At 36.5% G+C, this 21,672-nt stretch overlaps 1 protein-coding gene across 2 annotated transcripts in view; it reads left to right on the top strand.

Annotated features, from left to right (window-relative positions):
• LOC114655405 (coxsackievirus and adenovirus receptor homolog) overlaps positions 1-19,195 on the top strand; it is a 34,985-nt gene extending 15,790 nt beyond the window's left edge. For both annotated transcript variants that reach the window (XM_028806365.2, XM_051934876.1), the window contains 6 exons: positions 4,512-4,681; positions 7,810-8,014; positions 8,653-8,805; positions 11,911-12,033; positions 13,585-13,723; positions 18,110-19,195. In XM_028806365.2, coding sequence (XP_028662198.1) covers positions 4,512-4,681; positions 7,810-8,014; positions 8,653-8,805; positions 11,911-12,033; positions 13,585-13,723; positions 18,110-18,461 — 1,142 coding nt within the window. In that variant the 3' untranslated portion in view covers positions 18,462-19,195. The remainder of the gene's footprint in view (positions 1-4,511; positions 4,682-7,809; positions 8,015-8,652; positions 8,806-11,910; positions 12,034-13,584; positions 13,724-18,109) is intronic.
• Positions 19,196-21,672: the final 2,477 nt, after the last annotated feature.

Raw genomic sequence — 21,672 nt, 5'->3', positions numbered from 1 at the left:
TCCAAAAATCTGGCGTCTCTTCAGTTTATCTCACCAGGACCTTGCAGCATGTGGAGACGTCTGCCAACAGGGGCAGTCATCCACTTTTCCCAAGTTTGGGGTACTATTGCCAGTCTGCCAGTTGGCATTTGTAGGACTCACTGCTGTACCCCAATTTTCCCCTCTCAGCCATTCCATCGGTGTCCATAAGGGAGATGCTGCATGAGCGCCACATCTCCAACCCCACACTCGAGCACAGGCCTGCTGCTCGCTTCACCGGGGCATACTCCTGACCACCTGCTCCATTCTTCATGACATCCTGTCTTTTTCTCCTTCCTTAACCTTTCATTCTTTCTCCTCTCCTTTTTTGTTTATTGATTTGATTTGATTCTGTTTATCTGCTCTGCTCTAATGTGTTCTGATCTGATCTTCTTTCTGATTTTGTTTCCCCTCTCTGCCGTGTAGGCTTCCCATATAGTCCTGATTGGGTGCAGGTGCTATCCTCCTCCTACTCTGAGGTGTGAATGAAGCACCTGATTGACCCGCTTGCATTGCCACGTGAAAGTGCACCCCAATCAACCTCGGAATGGCACGTACACTATGACAAGTGCACCCACACCCACTTGGAGCCTGCATGCTCTGGGACTCCCAGTTTATTTATTTACTAGCAAAATACCCGCGCTTCGCAGCGGAGAAGTAGTGTGTTAAAGAGGTTATGAAAAAAAAAAGGAAACATTTTAAAAATAACGTAACATGATTGTCAATGTAATTGTGTTGTCATTGTTATAACTGTTGCTGTCTTTTATATATATATATATATATATATATATATATATATATATATATATATATATATATATATAATACACACACACACATAAACATTTATATACATATACATATATATACATATCTACATATACACATCTACATATATATACACACATACATAAACACACACATAAGACTTACTGACTGAAACGGGCTTTCATTGACAATCATGTTACGTTATTTTTAAAATGTTTCCTTTTTTTTTGATAACCTCTTTAACACAGTACTTCTCCGCTGCGAAGCGCGGGTATTTTGCTAGTATATATATATATATACTAGCAAAATACCCGCGCTTCGCAGCGGAGAAGTAGTGTGTTAAAGAGGTTATGAAAAAGTAAAGGAAACATTTTAAAAATAACGTAACATGATTGTCAATGTAATTGTGTTGTCATTGTTATGAGTGTTGCTGTCATATATATATACACTAGCAAAATACCCGTGCTTCGCAGCGGAGAAGTAGTGTGTTAAAGAGGGAATGAAAAAAAAAGGAAACATTTTAAAAATAACGTAACATGATTGTCAATGTAATTGTGTTGTCATTGTTATGAGTGTTGCTGTGTTTTATATATATAAAATACACACACACACATATAAACATATATATACATATACATATACACATATATATACATATCTACATATATATATATATACATATACACATCCACATATCTGCGGTGGGTTGGCACCCTGCCCGGGATTGTTTCCTGCCTTGTGCCCTGTGTTGGCTGGGATTGGCTCCGGCAGACCCCCGTGACCCTGTGTTCGGATTCAGCGGGTTGGAAAATGGATGGATGGATGGACATCCACATATCAACATATATATATACACATATATACACACACACACGCTTTATGGGTGATGATTGTTTTACTCTTTTTATCTTTATTTTATTTTATTGTAGAATCAACTCCTATCTGCGCACAGCAGGGCAGCCGTGGGCGGATGCGTATGGTGTATTCACTCCATGTTATCGTGCATTGCGCTGTCAGTGTTATTTTGATAAAAGAATTTGAAGAACATATAAGAAGCGTATAAATTATTAAACAGTAAAACATTAACATTTAAAAAGTAAAGTTACATGAAGTACTACTGCAGTGCCTTCGGGTATACCTCATTTTTTGTTTGCCCATTACATGCTTAAATGTATAAATTTTTTGGTGCACCTACCCGAGAACACGCGACATATAACCGAGCATGGGAGAAGCATGGATTTTAAACACGCGTTGAGTTCATCTGCTGGTCTCCCTCGTGGAATAACTGGAAATGTTTGACTAAAATCTACAGCGAGTAAAACGACATTACCTCCTATTTTTTTTTTTACAATCTCTGAGATCTTGCTTTTTTCGGTTCAAGGCTTCATAAGCTCTTTTATGTTGTATGGTGTACTTATCCCAAACCATCATCTTTGAATGTTGCAAGACTTTCGCCTTGTATGTAGATCGGGGTAATTACATTCATTGCATTCCTAGTCTGAATCACAATCTGATTGTATGGGTGGTTACCTGGCACTGTAGGGTTGCCACCCGTCCTTTAAAATACGGAATCGTGCCGCGTTTGAGAATGAAATTGCGCGTCCCGTTTTGAATCAATACTGGACGGGATTTATCCCGTATTTTTTTTATCATTTTTTTTTAAAGCAGCGTCTCATGCAAATCATCCCACACGCATTTTATGAAGATGCCTCCTTTCCTACTTTGGATTGGGTAATACTTGATGTCATCGTTAGTTTGATTGGTGTTTTTAACTGTCCAGTGAGGAGGGCGTGTCTTTTAAGTACAGTCTGCAAAGTGTTGGCACTGAGATGTGGCGTCAGCGCCATAGTTGAAGCCCCTAACGTTGCGGTCAGCAAGTCAGCTAACATCCGCCATGTGCCGTCTTTCAGTTGCGAGAAGCAGATCATAGAATGGTTGAAACTGTTGCCCCTAACGTTGCGCCACGGCGTGTGGTTCGTTTATACCTCGTGTCTTCTCATTAAACTTTTATCTCGCGAATATGTTATCGCAATCCGCAGCGGGAGCGTTTCTATAAACTTAATTTAAACTTACGTTTTACACCGTGCTTTGTTTCCCTTATGAACATGCTTGTATGCTTAACTCGCTCCGTTCTCAATTGTTTAATTAATTTTTTGCTCTTCGCTGTTTGCGGCTGTTCCTCCATTTCCCCCTACTTCGTTCTTTTATCTCGCGAATATGTTATTGCAATCCTTAACGGGAGCGTTTCAATAAACTGATTGAAAATAGTTTTGCATTTACCTTTTTAGTAAAAGGCGAGCTTTTAAGCCTGAGAAATCACCCCGTAAATGCACACGTTTAATTGCACATGTGTTAATATGTATGGTTACACAGTATTAAAAGACAGTGAACAACGTCAGTTACCTTTGTTCCCGCGTTTGATAAAAGGTGAGCTTTTAAGCCTGAGAAATCACCCCGTAAATGCACACGTTTAATTGCACATGTGTTAATATGTATGCTCACACAGTATTAAAAGACAGTCAAAAATTAACGTCATTTACCTTCGTTCCCGCGTGTGACTCGTGCTGTAAATGTCTTCCTTGTTTTTAGTTCACGTGATTACGTAGGAGGCGTGATGACGCGATACGTGACTCCGCCTCCTCCATTACAGTGTATGGACAAAAAATATGTTCCAGTTATGACCATTACGCTTTGAATTTCGAAATGAAACCTGCCTAACTTTTGTAAGTAAGCTGTAAGGAATGAGCCTGCCAAATTTCAGCCTTCCACCTACACGGGAAGTTGGAGAATTAGTGATGAGTGAGTCAGTCAGTCAGTGAGTGAGTGAGTGAGTGAGTGAGTCAGTCAGTCAGTCAGTGAGGGCTTTGCCTTTTATTATTATAGATTTAAAATCATGCATCGCGGATCTCTTATCACAATTCTATCTTCCTATGAACCCTGTGTGTGAAATATATATACATTTCAAACTAGCTTAGTGGGAAGACTGTGTCTATCCCAGCACCATTGGGTGCCAGACAGGAAACAATCCTGGACAGGGTCCATTTAAACACACAGGAGCCAATTTATAATAGTCATTGAAAATGTAGGAGGAAAACTGAAATACACAGCTGAAAATCCATGCAGACAAAGTTTGGAATAGGCAGTCCACAAATATGGCTTGGGATTCAAACCCTTGATGCTGGATCTGTGAAGCATAATTGCTACTGTTAGCAAAAACTAAATAACCAAATGACAACTGGGGATACCCTCATCTCACGATCATTTTCCAGAATTAGAAAATGTGTATCTACTGTTCCTTCAATTGCATTTTAAGACCTCTTGAAATAACCACCTTTCTTTTTTCAGATATATCAGAAAATCCAGAGAGTCTAATTCAATGAAGACTTTTCACAGAAAATATTAAATAAACAGGAAAATTATAAGATATCTTGAATTGCAATCCAAAATATTTCTTAATAATAGCTCTATATAGTTTCTAGGATGTTTGAAAAACATTGTGAAAATTCAAGGTATCCACTCATCTATATTTATGTTTTTTAAATGCTTTAAATCCATTCATTTTCTTAATGCACTTTCACTAATAGTGGGTTCTGTGAATCCTGAGCTGGCTGTGTTAAATATCTATAAGTGAAAACTAATATCTTATTCAGTCTTAGACATTTTTAGCAAGTACATCAGTACAACAGATATAATATCTGTTTTTCAACAATTCTTCTCTCCTGCAGGTGTCAGTATTGCCGTGACAGTGACTTCCACCGGGCCTCAGACAGTTCAAGTTGTCAGAGGAGCTAATGCATATATGGAATGTACCTACACGTTGGCTGCTACAGACACAGGAGATCTAGACATCGAATGGTCAATCGTGAACCCAAATCCAACCAAACCAGACACCATGGTGAGGAAAAAAGAAGTGATATTCCATAGAATAAAGATAAAAATAAGGATTATTATGAATATGGTTACATTTATTAGACATAGCATGAATCCATAGATGGGCAGAACCTGTTTTTTCAGAAACACTGCAAAGGTTTGCAAGAAACCTTTAAAAATGCTTTTTAAAAACTGAAGAAAATAAGACGCAATATTTAGTTTATTTTAATTCAAAAATATTAGCTGAATTTCCTATAATTTTTTAATTTCTTTGTTTTTCTTTTTATTACACTGTAATGCACTGAATTTGTGACAGGCATCTTCTGTTTCTGACTTATTTTTCACCCAAAAGGAGAAAATGGAGATTTGTCATGTCTGGGGTCCTTTCAGGACAGTGGAAGGCATTTCATTTTCCTCTATTTTGAAATAACTGTCTGATCTATGATGTCTGCAGTTTCTGATCCTATATGACACATGAAAGAACATATATTTTAATATACCTCAAACTGATATGCTGGCCATTTTAAAATATCTCAAAATCAGCTCCTTTAAAATTCCATACATCTTCAGGTGAATTGTGAAATATCTTAAAATTGTTTGAAGTATCACAAATACTGCCATGGACTGATGCCCTGTCTAGGGTTTGTTCCTGCCTTGCACCCTATGCTTGCTGGGATTGGCTCCAGCACCCCCCACGACCCTGTTTCCTGACTTAATCGGTTTAGAAAATATCTGACGACTGACTATCACAAATAGACCTATTCTATTAAGATAAGTAAGAGATGAATTTGTAATATTAAGGAAGAAACACAAAGTGCTAAATAAGCACAGAAACCATTAAATCGAATGTACTCTTATAATGTATTATACACTGAAACCAATATGACATACAACAAACACATGTGTGTATGTATATAGTGTATATATCCAGTATATATATTGTGAAGATCAGCCTGGTTACAGACAGAACATTGAGACACACAAGTCCCAAAACACACGTTTATTTTCTTTGCTGCTTTTCCATTCCACAGTACATCAATTAGCAACAGCAATTAAGCTCAGCCCTTATCTTCTTTCTTTTCTTCCTCTTTGTTGCCATCTCCACTCCTCTCCCGCATGCTCTGTCCTCTGCCTCCAGGCTCTGCATCCTCGAATTCAGTGAAGCAGCCCATTTTATGTTGCAACCAGATGTGCTCCAGGTGCACCCTGATGATTTTCCTGCAGCACTTCCTGGTGTGGCGGAAGTGCTGCCATCCAAGGTTTAGGAACTGTCCAGGCTTCCCTGGCAGTGGCCATGGACCCCAACTGGGTTGAGCTTCCAAGCACTGTTTCCGTGGCCCTGATGCCAACCAAGGCAGCTGCCCTCTCTTGTCCCTTTCCTCCCGGGTCCTTTCCATTCTCCAGGTGTCCCGGTAAGGGTCCCAGCCATCCGTCACAATACATATATATATATGGGGATGTATATGGTAAATTCCCCCCTTAAAGCAAATAATGTTTGATCTATCTATCTATCTATCTATCTATCTATCTATCTATCTATCTATCTATCTATCTATCTATCTATCTATCTATCTATCTATCTATCTATCTATCTATCTATCTATCTATCTATCTATCTATCTATCTATCTGTGTGTGTCTGTGCATGTGTGTGTGTTTGCATGTATGTATGTGCGTGTGTGTATTTTCTGGTAATTAACACTATGGCAAGTCTGGAATGCCTTATAAGACACTCTAATGACTAATGTAGCCATATAGGAAGAGTTTATCATTGAAAGAAAACCCTACAGCCTCACTAGGATTGTAGTTCCTATTCTTTGCCCTGACTTTCTTCTGTTGAAATAGCTTGTACACTTATATCACATCCAAAAGGCACCAGAAAATGCCTCCTTTTCATCCCTGCCTCTTTCTCTCGATCTATCTTATAACATATCCCGATCAGTGGTGTTTTAGATCCAAGTCAAGACTAAGATACAATTCGATAATGATAGGGAGTGATCTTTTAAACTCCACTATGAGATTTCTTCAAGGAATCCCTTTATCTTAACTTGAAATACTTTAATCAATCCATCCATCAGTTTTCAAACCTGTTTAATCATGGAGAAGGCAGATCCTTTGAATATCGAAAATACAATCTCATCTGCAGTATATGTCCATCTGTGCCCTACCACAGATTGGTATTCCAAGGTTTATTCATTCAGACACTATGAATAGTTCATACACTAAGTAGTAGTTATTAATACATACATTATGTGTGTGTATAAGTGTGTCATGTATATGCATAACACATGTATGCAGCAATTGAGTTGCTCTGAGATTTTTCTGTTAAGGAAAACAGACATTTTGTAATAAGGCAGCTATACTCATTAATAACTGTGACATGTTGCATGTTGATTAGCACATGCAACTAAGAATATCATTGTACTCTGTACATGTGACAATAATAACGCTAGAGGTCCATAAATTCCAAAAATTGTTAAATCACCTTTGCAAAAAGTGGGATCAATTGAAATATGTATTGATTGGTTTTTCATCTGTTTCTGCTATTCCGGAAGTGGTGGCTCTGAAGCTAGGGATCTGCGGCAGCAATCGGAAGGTTGCCAGTTCGAATCCCATAAACTCCAGAAGTGACTCTATTCCATTGGGCCCTTGAGCAAGGCCCTTAACCTGCAATTGCTTCGTCCTGGGTATGATGATCATTTGCATTCAGCCCTACCTGGGGGTTGGTAGCAGGATTGGCACTCCAGCCTCTGTAAAAAAACTCACACTGTTCCAGTATGGTCCTGAGGGGTCACCTGCTGTATAGCCGCACTCGGGTCATAATCTGGGTGGTTCATCATGTGATGGGTGCAGCAATGCGCCATAAAATCAGTTCATGCTCCCAACCTCTGCTATTCCAAATCCTACACTATAAATACAGGTGGTCATGAGATGATGTGGAGGTCATGTGTCAGCTAAATAAGAAACTCATCTTTCTAAATACTTTCATTTATAGAGAAATGAACATGGTTCCTCTTTCTTTGTTCAGTGTTGTGTCATAAAGATAACATTATGCAGTGAGTCAGAGAGCAGGCTCTGTGGTTTGTGGTTATGGGAAGGTGAAAGAATTGTCTGACCTTACTTTGGATACTAGTGTAACTGTTCTCTTATTCAGATCCTGTCCTACAACGGAGGTCAAATTTTTCGATTTGGAAACCCAGAACGTCTGGCTCGGTTCAGTTTTGCCAACTCTGACCCAAGCAAAGGAAATGCTTCAGTACAGATTGTTGATGTGCACACGTCTGACAGTGGAACCTATGACTGCAAGGTGAAGAAAACCCCAGGCTTAGATGCTCGCAAAGTGACTGTTTTAGTGCTAGGTAAGGCAGGTGACTCTTAATGATTCAGATTCATCTGTGATTAAATGCCCAGCTAATTATCATTCACTGTTATTTTTAAATGAACTAACAATTGGTTGAACTTTTAGAATAAATTAAATAAATAAATGCCTTTCTCGGTGAACCAGAAATTATATAGAAAATGAATGTATGCTTCCATATCCACTAAATTCTTTTTACTCTATATAGTTTGAGGTAGCCTGTTACGGGCATAAATAGAGGGAAAGCAATTTACAGTAGGGAACTCCTGCACATACATGCCTGTTCTCTGACAGGGAACAGATTTTCAGTTATTAATCAGTCCATTTTTGGCTTGGAGAGATTGAATTTAAATCATGGTGTATGAACTGTCAGGGGTTACAATTGTGGCCTGTCTACCAGCCAGATAGTGTTCTCATCTCTGATGTGTCCTCCCTGGCCTCATGCTCTACTTGTCATGATACGCCTGTAATCAGTAAGTCATTGGTGGTCATGTCTACACATATTAGGATATTTCACTATCATTTGTATATTGGACTCAACCACCTAGCAAATACTATTTTCTGTATTTTACCAGTCCTGCCAAGTTTGAGATTCACACATCGCCTCATATTCAGCTTTCTTCAATTTGTATCCCATAGTGCCCCCCACGATACCCAATTGTTGGGTAGAAGGCAACCAGGAACAGGGCACCACAGTGATTCTCCACTGTAAATCATCTGAAGGCTCACCTCCCCTTACTTATAGCTGGCAAATGCAGACTGGTGGACCACTGCCCAGCACAGCCATTTTGGGTAAGTATGTGAATATCAATGAAAGGCCAAGAGATTAGTTAAATGAGAAGGCAGCTAATAAAAACGTATCTGTGTTCATTCAACTTTACATTTAACATTTTACAAAGGGGCTGTACACACCTAAACATTTTTCTGGCATTGTAGCACTAGACCAGCATGCTCCTCAACTGCTTGTAAAGTTATTTGCCTTTATTTTCAATGACACTATTTACATCTAAGATTTTTAGTAAACTCCTGTCAGGAGCAGTTTTCAGGCTGTTTCAGCCAAATGTTTGTTTTGTTGAACATGGCAATGTTCGTAAAGTGCTGGTGATAAAAAAGAGTGTTTTGTAGCAGGAAGTCACTGTTTCTTCCTGTGAAATGAGCAAGAAGTGAAGCAGCTCATCAAAACTTAAAAAAAAGAACTGCTAATGTTGTCATACATGCATGTGCTTCACTTATCTAACTGAATCATGGAAGAACACGTGTAGCTTGCAATCAAGTGACAAGAACTGAACCAAAGTTATAGGCATACATTTAGTTTTATTCTGGTGAAATTTAAAGAAGTTTAGTAAAGATTGTTTAACAGAACAGTAGTACAGAGGTAGCATTTCTGCCTCACAGCACCAGCATCTGCATAGGGTTTATAGGCCGAGCAGAAGCCATGCCAGGATCTTATGCATCCACTGTGGATGGACTCCTTTGTCCTCCATGTTGTCTAAGGAAGTAAAGGCATTGCTAATTTCAATTTTCAACTACTGTATTATAACAGTGATAACAGATAATCTGGTAAGTTTCAGACATTTTTTCATGTTTATCAAGTTAGCCACATACTGAGGTACTCTTTGATTGAAAGGTGTTCCAAATATAGGAATCATCAACATAAACATGATATTTACTTAGAATTTGTAAGATTCTAAGAACTGAAGACCATTGTATTTTGTCATGTGAAGATTTAAGATCTGATTGCTTATAGTTTTTATGGCAAGACCAATGTTAAAGTTATTTGAAAATCTAGATTTGAATATCTTCAGGTTGTAAGCCCAATCTATTTCCAAAAATTCACACCTGGACAGGTACTGGCCTTCATGACATATATGACAAATGAGTTTCAGAATGAGTCCTCAATGTACGCTTTGACCACATCTGGCTGGAAAGGCCATTAAAAATCCTTTCCAAACAGGCTGACGGCTAGCCATGAAGGTCAACATACTTCAGTGACAGTTATAGCAGTCTGTTCTGTTACATAAACTTTTCAATTTTAACATAAATAGCCTTACTAAAATAAGATTGTGGAAAATGTACTGATGAGATCCTCTCATGTAACTAGACATTCTCCTTTGAGGAAATGGAGAACAAACTAAACACTGGTGCATCTACAATGGAGACATACTGTAAGAAATGGTGGTTTGTTCCAAAACTAGCAAGACTAAGTCCACTCTGCTCCAATAGAGCAATAACATGATCTTTAAAGGACTGTAATGCCCTGATAACTTACCAATATACAAGTGACAATGAGATCATTTTCAAGTGAGTGAGTGCCACCTATGTACATACGTGCATACTCCAGAACACATAGGGGCATGCACTGCAACTGGCACAGAGGAAATGATCACCAGTTGTCATCCTACAAACTGCAGGATCCTTGCACATTCTACTTAGTTATATTAACACCCTGAAAATATAAAAGAAAATGAGCAGTTAATGGAAATAATTAATGGGGAAAAAATTATTCTGACTGCTTAACCTGACTATCTACCTCAGGTAACTTAGACAAGCTCACAAAATTAAATACTCACCTCATTTAGAATGTACAGTACAACTGCCTTCTGTCAAAGTTGGTGTATTTAGTCTTGGATGAAGTGAAAAAAAATACAGAGGGTAAATGCCTTAGTGTTAGGTTCCTTAAAAGGTTAATTTGCCACTTAACTACAACATACAACAATTGATAAAGGACACGGAAAATCCACAAAGACCTAGGTTTCACCTTTCCTTTGAAATATTACTGTTAAGCAGAAATTGGAACGCTGACATACTTCATTAAAGTTTGAGTAATCTCGATTACATTATCTTGTCTACCAAATCAGTCCAGACTACAGTTACCCAGATGGAACTTAATATTGGAAAATCTGGATGAATGACCTTAATCAAGGAGCACTGTGAGCAACCTTTCTAGGCATAACTGTTTGCCAATTGCACTTGCAACTGGTGGACATAGAGAATTAATTATAATTCCCAACTGCCCACACAGGAGATTCTCAGTAAAGACATCCATTTTTAATGACAATTCTGTCTAGATGTATTCTCCCAGCCTTTGTTCTTTTTGGTGTTTAAACAACTGATGGGTGGATGAATATTTTCAAGTCATTTCTTCCTTCATCAAATATAATTTACACTTTATCTATTGTACTTCCTTATTCTGTTGTATGCTTTGTAAATTATCTTGCAGTCTTGCTCTCTGTTATAAGTAATTTGGTTGAGTGAAGGAACTGTAAGTTGCCACTGGAACTGTTGGGGCGCCAAGCCAGTTACCCCTGCTTAGTTCTAACAAAAAAACTTTCTTATAAGAAACAAAAATTCGGGTCGCTTTGCACACCAAAAGAAAGACTCTACAAAATATCCCTCTCAGGCTAGATAGAGTTCTCCACAGAGAACTCCATCCTGTCTCTGGTTCAGTATAAGACTAAACATCTTCTCCTGTCAGCAGTGGGATTTATAGCATGGGGACCCATAGGGGCGGAGTCAAGTTCTCTTATTGGGTGTCTAGTCCGTGTTGCAGTGGGAACAAGAGAGGAAAATGTTAGTGCCAGCACCCCCCCTCGACCTTAAACATTACAGTAATACATACCTGAGAGTAGCCTGAAGAGCGGTCCACAGATACGTATGCATGACAGTAATACAGTATATAAAAAACATTAATTGTACAGAATGATGCTTATTCAAGGATTGTTCCACTGAGTGTGTCAATATGTTCAAGTTTACTATTTTGTACAATTTGATGAACATTTACAGTATAACATGTATTATGACTCCAAACGCATTCTATTGGGTGGATTCAAATGGCGCAAATATGAAATAACTTGGTCATTGTTAGTGAAGTATTATAATGCTTCTTCTCTCTTAAAGATCCAAATGGCGGAACTCTCTTAATTAAAAATCTCTCCTCAAGCTTTGTTGGATCTTATGTCTGTATGGCTCAAAACTCTTTGGGGAAGCAGCAGTGCGTCCTAGAGCTGCATGATTTCAAACGTAAGTACTCCACTACAAAAGCTCAGATTTTATTTTTATTTGTTTTATTGTATTCTGATAATGCTCATGAAATTCATGCAGTCACACTGAGTGGCTCTTTACTTTCTCATAATCTTTCCAGAGAGTTGATAAAATTAGAAAGCAGGTTTTTTTAATGGAAAAAAACAGTAAAACCTAATTGGCCCTGCAAAAGTGATTCTTCATGTTTAAGAGAGTTTTTAAGTCATTTGAAATTTTGGATGCTTTTGTCTTAATCCTCATCATTGTGCTTAAATACAACTTAAGTACTTTCCATTTTCATATATAAATAATTCATTAAATTCTAGATTTTACATACTATCTTTTACCAGCCTACTTTATTAGTTCTGATTTTCTCTCCTCCTGCCACCTACTGTATTCATTGAACAAGAGCTGTAGGCACATTTTAATAAAATCATAAACATTAGTTGAGACTGTAATACTATAAGAGCACATTTGTGTAACAGGCATAAGGGAAAGAGCAGGAGGAAGAAGATCGGGTAGTGGAAACGTCTGCTTCACAGACCCCAAGTGCTGAGTGGAAATCCTAGCTTGTGGTTAGTGTGTGTATAGGTCTCCATGTACCCAATCGATATTTTCAGGCTTCTTTTTCTTTACATTAGGCCCTCCCAAAGAAACAGATGCTAGGTTAATTTTTGGCACTAAATAAGTTAGATATGTTGTTGCTTGAGACAAGGTTCAAAAGTCTTTCAAAACATTTAATGGGAGAAGCAGGTTAAGAAAACAGATGAATACATAGAATAAGTAATATAGTGCAAGTTTTTAGAGCATTCCTACTGTGTATAATAATAAAATAAATTTTGAAGCAGGTAGCAGATGAAGTTCTGACAAGCGTAGTCATTTTCTATTTAGAATTTTCTGTTAATTCCTCAAAGAGTCATGAAATGTTCTCTGGGTGCCCTACTTTTGACTTTTAATTGGTCCTAAATAAGTTTATGGCATGCACCCCATAGGATCTGCCTCCCTGTGATCCTAGGATTGCATGTAGTGATTCTAGTAAATAGATGTGAAGAGTGAAAGTTGTGCTAGAATCTGAAGTAACAGTTGTATTATTGGCAGAATGTGTTGCCTCATGGCTAAGGTGCTGGTTCTTTTGGTCACTCTGAGCAAGTCAGTGAAACCTGGTTGTGCACTTATTCCATAAAATATATACAAGCTGTTGTAATCTTAAAATAGCATGTTCAGTATAGATAGGTGATATTTAAAAGTGTTACATACAGATTAAATTGCATTAGTAAGTAGAATCAGACAGCAATTCTGTTGCAAAACTGCAATTAGAATTAGAGATTAAGATCTTGATTGATGCTGTAGAAGAACAGAGACACCAAATTCCATGGATTTTTTTTAATCATATATCTAGACACATTTATTAACCTTTGACCTTTTTTCTTCCATAATTTCAGATTTGGTTTGGTCATTTAGATTTTATTAAAGAGAAAATTGTACTAGCCAACTAACAGCTGAAGTTTTTGCTGTATGTCACTTAAGAGTTCCCTATGTCTTCTTATGTAGCTGGCAGCCGGGCAGGAATGATAGCAGGTGCTGTGATTGGTTCTATTCTTCTGCTTCTACTTCTGTTGCTGCTCATATGGCTCCTTCTTTGTTGCTGCCACAAGAAGAGATACGAGAAGGAAGTGGCCAATGAAATTCGGTGAGTAGTGTTTTTCTTAGTGGAAAAAACTTAAATACAGTTATAAATGGCAATTCGTCAACGATAGAACTTAGAAGTAAGTACCTTTGCAAAAAAAATAAATATACAATAGACATAATATAACTAGACACATCACACAAAGTTAATTTTCACCTTGATTTCAGTGTTGTTAAGTTACAACTCTCTATGACACTATACACAGCTAAGCGAGATAAGAAAACATGAATGGATAGATGTAATATACTTTATTTACTTTAAATGTAACAAAATGTAAAAAGGTAAAAATTATTTTTATCTTCCAATACAGCAAAAATAATTTATATGATTTCATGGAAGAATTTGCCGCTAGTTAGTCATTGTAATGATTTATATGAGCTAAATATCAAGCTGTTTACAGAGTCTGCCTTGCTAGGTAAAATGCAGACATGCAATCAGTTAGTAATCTGAAATAGATAGTTATTGCTCTTATTTGATTAAATGATTGGTTTATAATTGCAATATTGTTAAAAATATAAACCTGTGCATGCACATTATTAAAATATAAATTTGCTGAGCAATAATAACCTGGAAAATGTTTGTTGCTTGCCAGTCCTGTGGTGTCTGATCAAACAAACAAAGCCACTTATTAATTAGAACTGCACACACTCACTTTCTTTCTTTCTTTCTTTCTTTCTTTCTTTCTTTCTTTCTTTCTTTCTTTCTTTCTTTCTTTCTTTCTTTCTTTCTTTCTTTCTTTCTTTCTCGAATGCATTGGGTTAACACCATTATGAACATCACACTGAAAACAACAACACATTTACCACCATCTTAGATGTTGCGGTTTGAATGAATCTAAATGTATGAGGTTAGTAAGTAAAAAAAAAAAACAGTATTATATTCAAGATACACAGGGGACACTTAATTTGCTAGAATATTGAATATGATACATTGAAACCATTAATCCCAACCTTAGATACTTACTAAACAGTTACTATTGATTACTGCTTGAAGTTGTAACAAATAATTCTTGGTACTCTATTTTTGTTGGCTTCTTATTCTTCCTCACAATGCATTATAAATTTAACACAATTTCTCAGTGAAGTAGGATCCTGCCAGTACTCCACCACAGAAACAGTAAAATGCCATTACAATGTACTGGTGTGTACCAACCCACTTCAAGCCCTGCTATTAATACTTAAATGATACCAACTTGACAAAACTCAGCTGGCACACAATTGAAAAACAAGGATTTTCAGGCAATGCTAACAACATATTTCACTAAGTCACCTTTGTTGTTGTGGTAATGAGAAGATTATAAGATAGCAAGTAATGTGGTCTCTACATTTGATATTTGAGTTCTCCCGGGATCCTACTGCGGACTACAGGAGAACATTAAAGTTTATTTTTCTTCCCTGGGCCTAATTGGTTGGACGGGGCTTGTCTGACTAATAAGCATCTCCTAAATAGCAGAAATAAACCACAATGGTAGAAAAAGAGATGACCACATAGCATGTTCTTAGCTATAACAATATCAAGTGCTAATGTACAAGAAACAGAAAACAATTATCTCCAAAAAAAAAAAAAATCAGGAAGGAGACATTGCAAAACACTTTATTTTTTTACATGTTAGCATGGAGGATTCAGCCTTCAGAAAAAACAACCAATTTTACAAATATATAAATAAATAGACTTTTTCCCAGATGTGAAATCTGAAAGACATCATCAGCACACCTTCAAGCAGAACAGCCTAATTACAGATAAAGGAAGATGACATATCTGATTGGGAAATTCAGGATGACGACTGGTGTATGGTCTAGATTGGTCTAGCCAGGAAGCAAAGAGGGCTGGGCGTATGTTACTGGGCTTCCACTGAATTCATTCTATAATATAAATAGTTCTTTTCATTGAGAGGCGATCAAGAATCTTAAAGAAAGGAAGCCAACATAAGCATAATCTGCAAAGAAACATGCCTCCCTTAAATATACAACACTGTGTAGTCACTTAAAATATATACTGTTTTGAAAAGGATGTATTTCACTACAGATGATGATGAGATATGTATAAGAGATAACTTGGATTTAGGAGAGCATAAAACTTATAACATTGAGACGACTGAAATCCTCAGAGATCCTACTCACCAAGATCTGTTATTGAAAATAAAAGACTAGAACATAACATTAGGGCATATTTTATTACTAGCCATACCACTTGTTGGAGACAGGCAATAGAATGCATGTTCTCTCTGTGTCTTTTTGGGTTTCCCCCGGGTGTTCCAGTTTCCTCGCACAGTCCAAAGACATGCAGGTTAGGTGAACTGGAGATCCCAAATTGGCCACAATGAGTGGTTGGTGTGTGATTGTGTATGTTCACCCTGCGATGGACCGGCGCCCTCTCCAGGGCTTGTTCCTGCCTTTCTCCCTATACTAGCTGGGGTAGGCTCCAGCACCCCCCTGTTCAGGACTAACCGGGCTAGAAAACGACTGACTGACTGACTGACTGACTACAAAATATTTGATATTTCTTGCTCTACTTGTACATTCAGTGCTTTTCCTCAGTATGCTTATGTGTCTAGAACTCTATTGACTGGTGCTTCCACACTTATGCACATTTCCATTAAGCCTGATCCTCAGACTGCTTCTTTGACATGCTTTGTTCGCTTCCTGTCCACTTTTATACTTCACATCTTTCAAGGTGATTCTCCTGTGCCTTTACTCCTCCTTTTGTGTCTTACACTCACACTTTGCTTTTGATTGCGTTACCAATGCCAAACTAACCATTCACACCAAAACCAAACTGACCAATCAGATTGCTCAGGTGGAAATGGACATATACTCAGACCTTAGTATATTATTATAAAGTAGAAAGCCTCCATTATCTTAATTTCTATATCTGCTACACTATATCCATTTCGAGTTTGTGGAGAATTGTACCCTATCTTTGGAGCATCAGGAATATGGCAGGATCCAGTCCGTGAAGAACATGGCAGACACATTGAGGCACATTGGGTATTGATTCACTTCAAAATAATTTATTTGGGAGATCAAATGTAAAAAAAAAATGATTTAACCAAAAACACAAAAAAAATGAAAAGAAATTGATTATTTTATATAAAATCCATTTTAAAAGAAAAATTATCTTGCATGTTGTGGTTCCAAAAAATAAACACAACCATGAAGTTCTTCTTGAAAAAGTTATTCATTTTATATATGTGTATAACAAAGTGAAGGTACGGATGCTGCTTTATTTATGTCTACAGGAAGTCTAAAATAAGTGTGTGGTTTCATTATAGAAGTGTAACAAACTGTCAGTTTCACTTTCATCAGTAATTTCCTAATTGTGTAAATTTTAACATAAGTTTCTGTTTATTTATTTATATGCATGTGTGTAGCTGTTATTTAAGCTATGTTCTTTCTTCACTAAATCATTTGAAATTTTAAGTGTGAGTGTGAAAGTACAACTTTAGATCTGGTATGACAGCAAAAATAGCTTTAAAATCATTGACTTATTCTGTACATGTTGCCTCAATGACAGGGTGCCATTTATATTTTGGGATCTCACTGCGTAAATATTTATATTTTCACTATCTACAAAATAACACAAGGACTTTAGCTTTTTATTTTGAGAAGATGAATAGTCCAGAATTAATATATTGATTAATATATTGTCCACATTATTGATAACTTCAGATTAAGGGTAAAGGTTATCTGGGGCAAATGTCATGCTAGATTCTTCACCAAGTACAGTATGTATGTAGTAGTCATTCCCATGGAGATGGTCTTATCCTTTTTAGTTATCAGAGTAATAGAGTTGTTGGGCTGGGTTCCTTAGTAACTTACATTAATGAATTCTTGCTAAGTTCGAAAAAAATCTGAACAGATCCTCGTAAAGAAAATGTGATGTTTTTCAAGATTGAGATAACATACAACATTGCTTTCACAAAAAAGCTATTGGTAGGGAAATGGGATTCTTCCAGTTCAGTAAAGTAAGTCTTTGTCTAAAATTTTTCATAGCACACTTTTACCTCTTTTGGTAATATCACATATATTTCTGTTGAGATGTTAAGACTTATTTGAAATCCAGGGCTATCCTAGAGATATACAAATGTGTTTTCCTATAAAGGTTTAATTAAAGGACATTCACAAAACATGAGACAGATAATGTGAAGATTTTAACTAGCTGAATTATTACTGAAGGTTGTAGTTTTTGGAACAATTAATTAAAATCAATTAGCAAGTTTTTTTAATAAGGAATTGTTAATTTATATACCCAGGTGAGCAGCAGAACAGCCAAAGGTCATATTTCCAAAATTAATAAAAGTGGTGGTTTTCTAATGTAATTACAATTGATCATTTATTGATTTCTACCTAATCTCCATTAACCCAATCTCTCTAACCTTTGCTCTTTCAGGGAAGATGCAGCTGCTCCAGTAAGCCAGAACAATACACCAAGGGGAAGCATCCGTTCCAGTATTCAGTCCATTTTGGGTTATCGGTCCCATGCATTGATAAACTACAACAAAGTCCAAAAAAATGACTCCTTCAATACTGAAAATCGTAGTGGCATCTCCCAAAATGGTTCAAGACGGAGCCAGCTTCCTCCTGTGTACAATCAGTTGAGGGTGACTGATAATAGTAATAATACTGATATCTCCAGGGATCTTTCAAAACGGAGTCAGCAGGTTCCAGAGTATAGCCTGTCCAGGATGGGAGCTGTTCCAGTAATGACTTTTGCTCATAACAGAGAGGGTTATGCTGTCTAGTCATGGGTAAAGCTTGTGGACTGCCTAAAAATACAGTGAGGGAGACACTAATGCTGAAAAAATAAAATCTGTAATTAAATGTGTCTGGGATATATGTGGAAACATGCCCATTAGAATTTCCTAGAACACTAAACCAATCAACAAAATCAATGTTTATTGCAAATTAAAGACCACATTTTCACTACTGCCAAAACATAACTGGACGGCATTAATGCTCCAAAACTGAAGCATTAAACAAAGAGAACTGTTTGAATATTTAAAAGTGATAAACATTTTAATGTGAGTTATTTTGATACATGTAAACTTAACATAAAAACAGAAATACTGTCTTGTTTTCCCACCTTTTGTAAAAAGAAAGAAAGATAATTTTGCACAGCTTTGTTATGGAAAAACAAAGATTTTTAATTCCTAAAATCATATTATGCAAATAAGCTAGTGGTCATTATCCATCCCATCATTATTTTATTTTAAAGTTAATCTACATATAACAGTTTATGTATATACCAATACAGCAATTTTACTATATCTTTTTTACTTTTTAGGGGATAGAGGAAGCTAAAATCTTTTCTAGCTGAATATTGAGTCTTAATACTGTATATACTCTTTTAATGTACAGCTCACTACATTGTAAAAAACATTCCAGACCCTTATTTTTTCCATTTTTATAAAGATTTGCAATATAGCAGGTGTATTCTTTATTATTTCAGAAAGAAATAAACATTGTTGTAAATATATTTCACATTGTATTTTTATTCAGTAAAGGTATACCAAAAAGAATGTATTAAAATTACTTTTTTTAACAAGCTACAAAATAGAAAAGATGCTGAAAAAACACAAATTGTTCTACTGGATACATTTTCTAGTCAAAAATGTTGCATTATTTTATGAAACCCTAATCAAAGCCAAAAAAAAGTGTTAGCGACATGTATATAATTTAAAAGAATGTCTACCTGAAATAAAGAAATGTAAAACAGAAGAATAACCTGACTTTCAAAAATAAATAACCAAATGGTTCTAGGCAGTAATTATAAGCAGGGACTTATAATGGATACCAAATAAAGCAATCGGCACAACAGCATTTGCTAGACCCTTTACTTTGTAAGGTTAACAACCCAAATCAATTGGTCTTTCCCATACACGTTAGTATAATACTCTAGGCTATAATCTCAAATGTTAAGTAATGCTCTGGATAGAGTTTAAAAGTGTTGTGAATGCTTTTTGTCTACTATAAGAGAAACAATCCAGAAATGAAAAAAACTGTTTCAAATTCAGTAACAGAAAAAGCCATGAGAGATACCCTAAAACATCCCCAAGAACACATAAAATGTTGTCATCCTTACTCATTCCTCAGAAATACGACACAAGATAAATAGCTCCCTCTTGAAGAACCACGATGATGTTGGAGTGGTTGTTTTGGCTTAGCACATGTTTCTGCAAATTCTCATCATTGATGGAAATACGAGTTCAAAGATTAGTGAAGTTATTTTTTTTTTAATTCCAGGCTTTATGTTTTTGAGATGGCCCTGTAGATCTAGGAAAAAATGGATTAATGTGGAAAAAAAAATTTAAATGGCTGTGTTAAAGTCCAGATTTTAACCCTATAGAAATGTTGTAAGGTCTGACAGACACTCCCCTGCTCCCTAAATGATTCCAGTTCTTAAGTCCTAACTTTAAGTTGAAGGGCGCACCACCCTTTTTGAACTGCCATGTTACTTGTTAGAAAAACAGGTTTGCTTTCCTTAAGTACCTTCTTGTTTTGACATTAACCATACAAAAAACCCCATTCAGAATCCAAAACATCCAATTGGGTTTGAACTCATCAAAGGGAAACACTTTAAATAAAATCTGTATAAGGGGGAATTAGAATATTATTTGTTATATTATGCATTCATTTTTTTAAACCTGCTTATACAGAGTGGAGAAGCTGATGCTGACCCCAGTAAGCAAAGGTGCAAGGTAGGAACAATCTTTGAACACATCACCAGTCTATCTCAATATTCTTTTATATTATTTATGAGAAAATGTAATCAGTTTGTTTTTTCTTATTAAACAACAAAAATACTTAACTGGTATTTGTTTTCAATAGTGACTGAATTCTAAATTAAAATGAAGAGGGCTACACCCTTTTCTATTAACATGGAGCACACTTTTGGCGAATATTTACTTTACATTTTGACAGTTTTCATGTTTTCATGCAGTCTGGTCATTTTCAATTTCTTTTTTTATTATGCTGCATCCACAATTTTTGTTTTATTGCCCTGATTAGCAGATGTCATGATTAAGTCTGATATTATACAGTAGAAGATTGCCTAGATGACAAAGGTTTTCCAGGAGTACAATGGGCAGCAAAAAGAAGCAGAAAAATGGTACGCCTTCAAAAATGATATTAAAATACAATAATAACAATGTTTTCTAAAGAGCTTAAAAAGTGATGAACAACTACAGAGAAATCCTAAAAGATAGTGATAAGGCTGTTTACAAAGAAGCTAAATATCAACTAGATGAAACAGTTAAGGATGCAGAAAGCAGGTGTAAGATTTAGCTGGAAAAGAATTTCTCCATTAATTATTCTTCCTCTACCTGGAATGCTTTATAAGTGATTGCTTGTTACAAACACGTCTCCCCACCAACAGACTACTCCCTCTCTACCAGATCATCTGACCAGCTTGTATGGCAGGTTTGAGAAGTCCCTGTCCACCCAGGACCCTGAACCATCTGACATCTCTTTTACACTTCAACTCCCTCATCCCCTTTGGCACTTCTGAGCATGAAATCCATTTACTCTTTCAGAGCCAAAAACGTTCTAAATCTCCTGGTCTAGACAATGTCTCTCCCTTCACACTGAGATACCAATCAATTAAAACCTGTTTTGAAATACATGTTCAATTAGTCTTTGGAGCAAAGCAAATTAGAGGGAGATGGATCGGCTGGCTAGTTGGTGAACAGTCAATAACCTCAACTTGAATACTCTGAAAATAGTTGAAACGACTAGAAACTGGCAGCATACCCATTCTTAGTTCATTAACTTATAGGTGTGTTATGATGAGAACCTTAGGATTACAGTAGAAGAAATATTGCTGAATATATTTGGGTCCATGATATATTAATCAATTACATTTATATAGCACTTTTCTCACTACTCAACATGCTTCTAATAGGCCCAGGAGAAACCCTTCAACCACCACCAAATTGTGTAGCATCCATCTACTTG

Source organism: Erpetoichthys calabaricus, chromosome 1 (assembly GCF_900747795.2).
Source record: "Erpetoichthys calabaricus chromosome 1, fErpCal1.3, whole genome shotgun sequence".
Lineage (NCBI taxonomy): Eukaryota > Metazoa > Chordata > Cladistia > Polypteriformes > Polypteridae > Erpetoichthys > Erpetoichthys calabaricus.
This window is presented reverse-complemented; position numbering and strand designations above follow the sequence as displayed.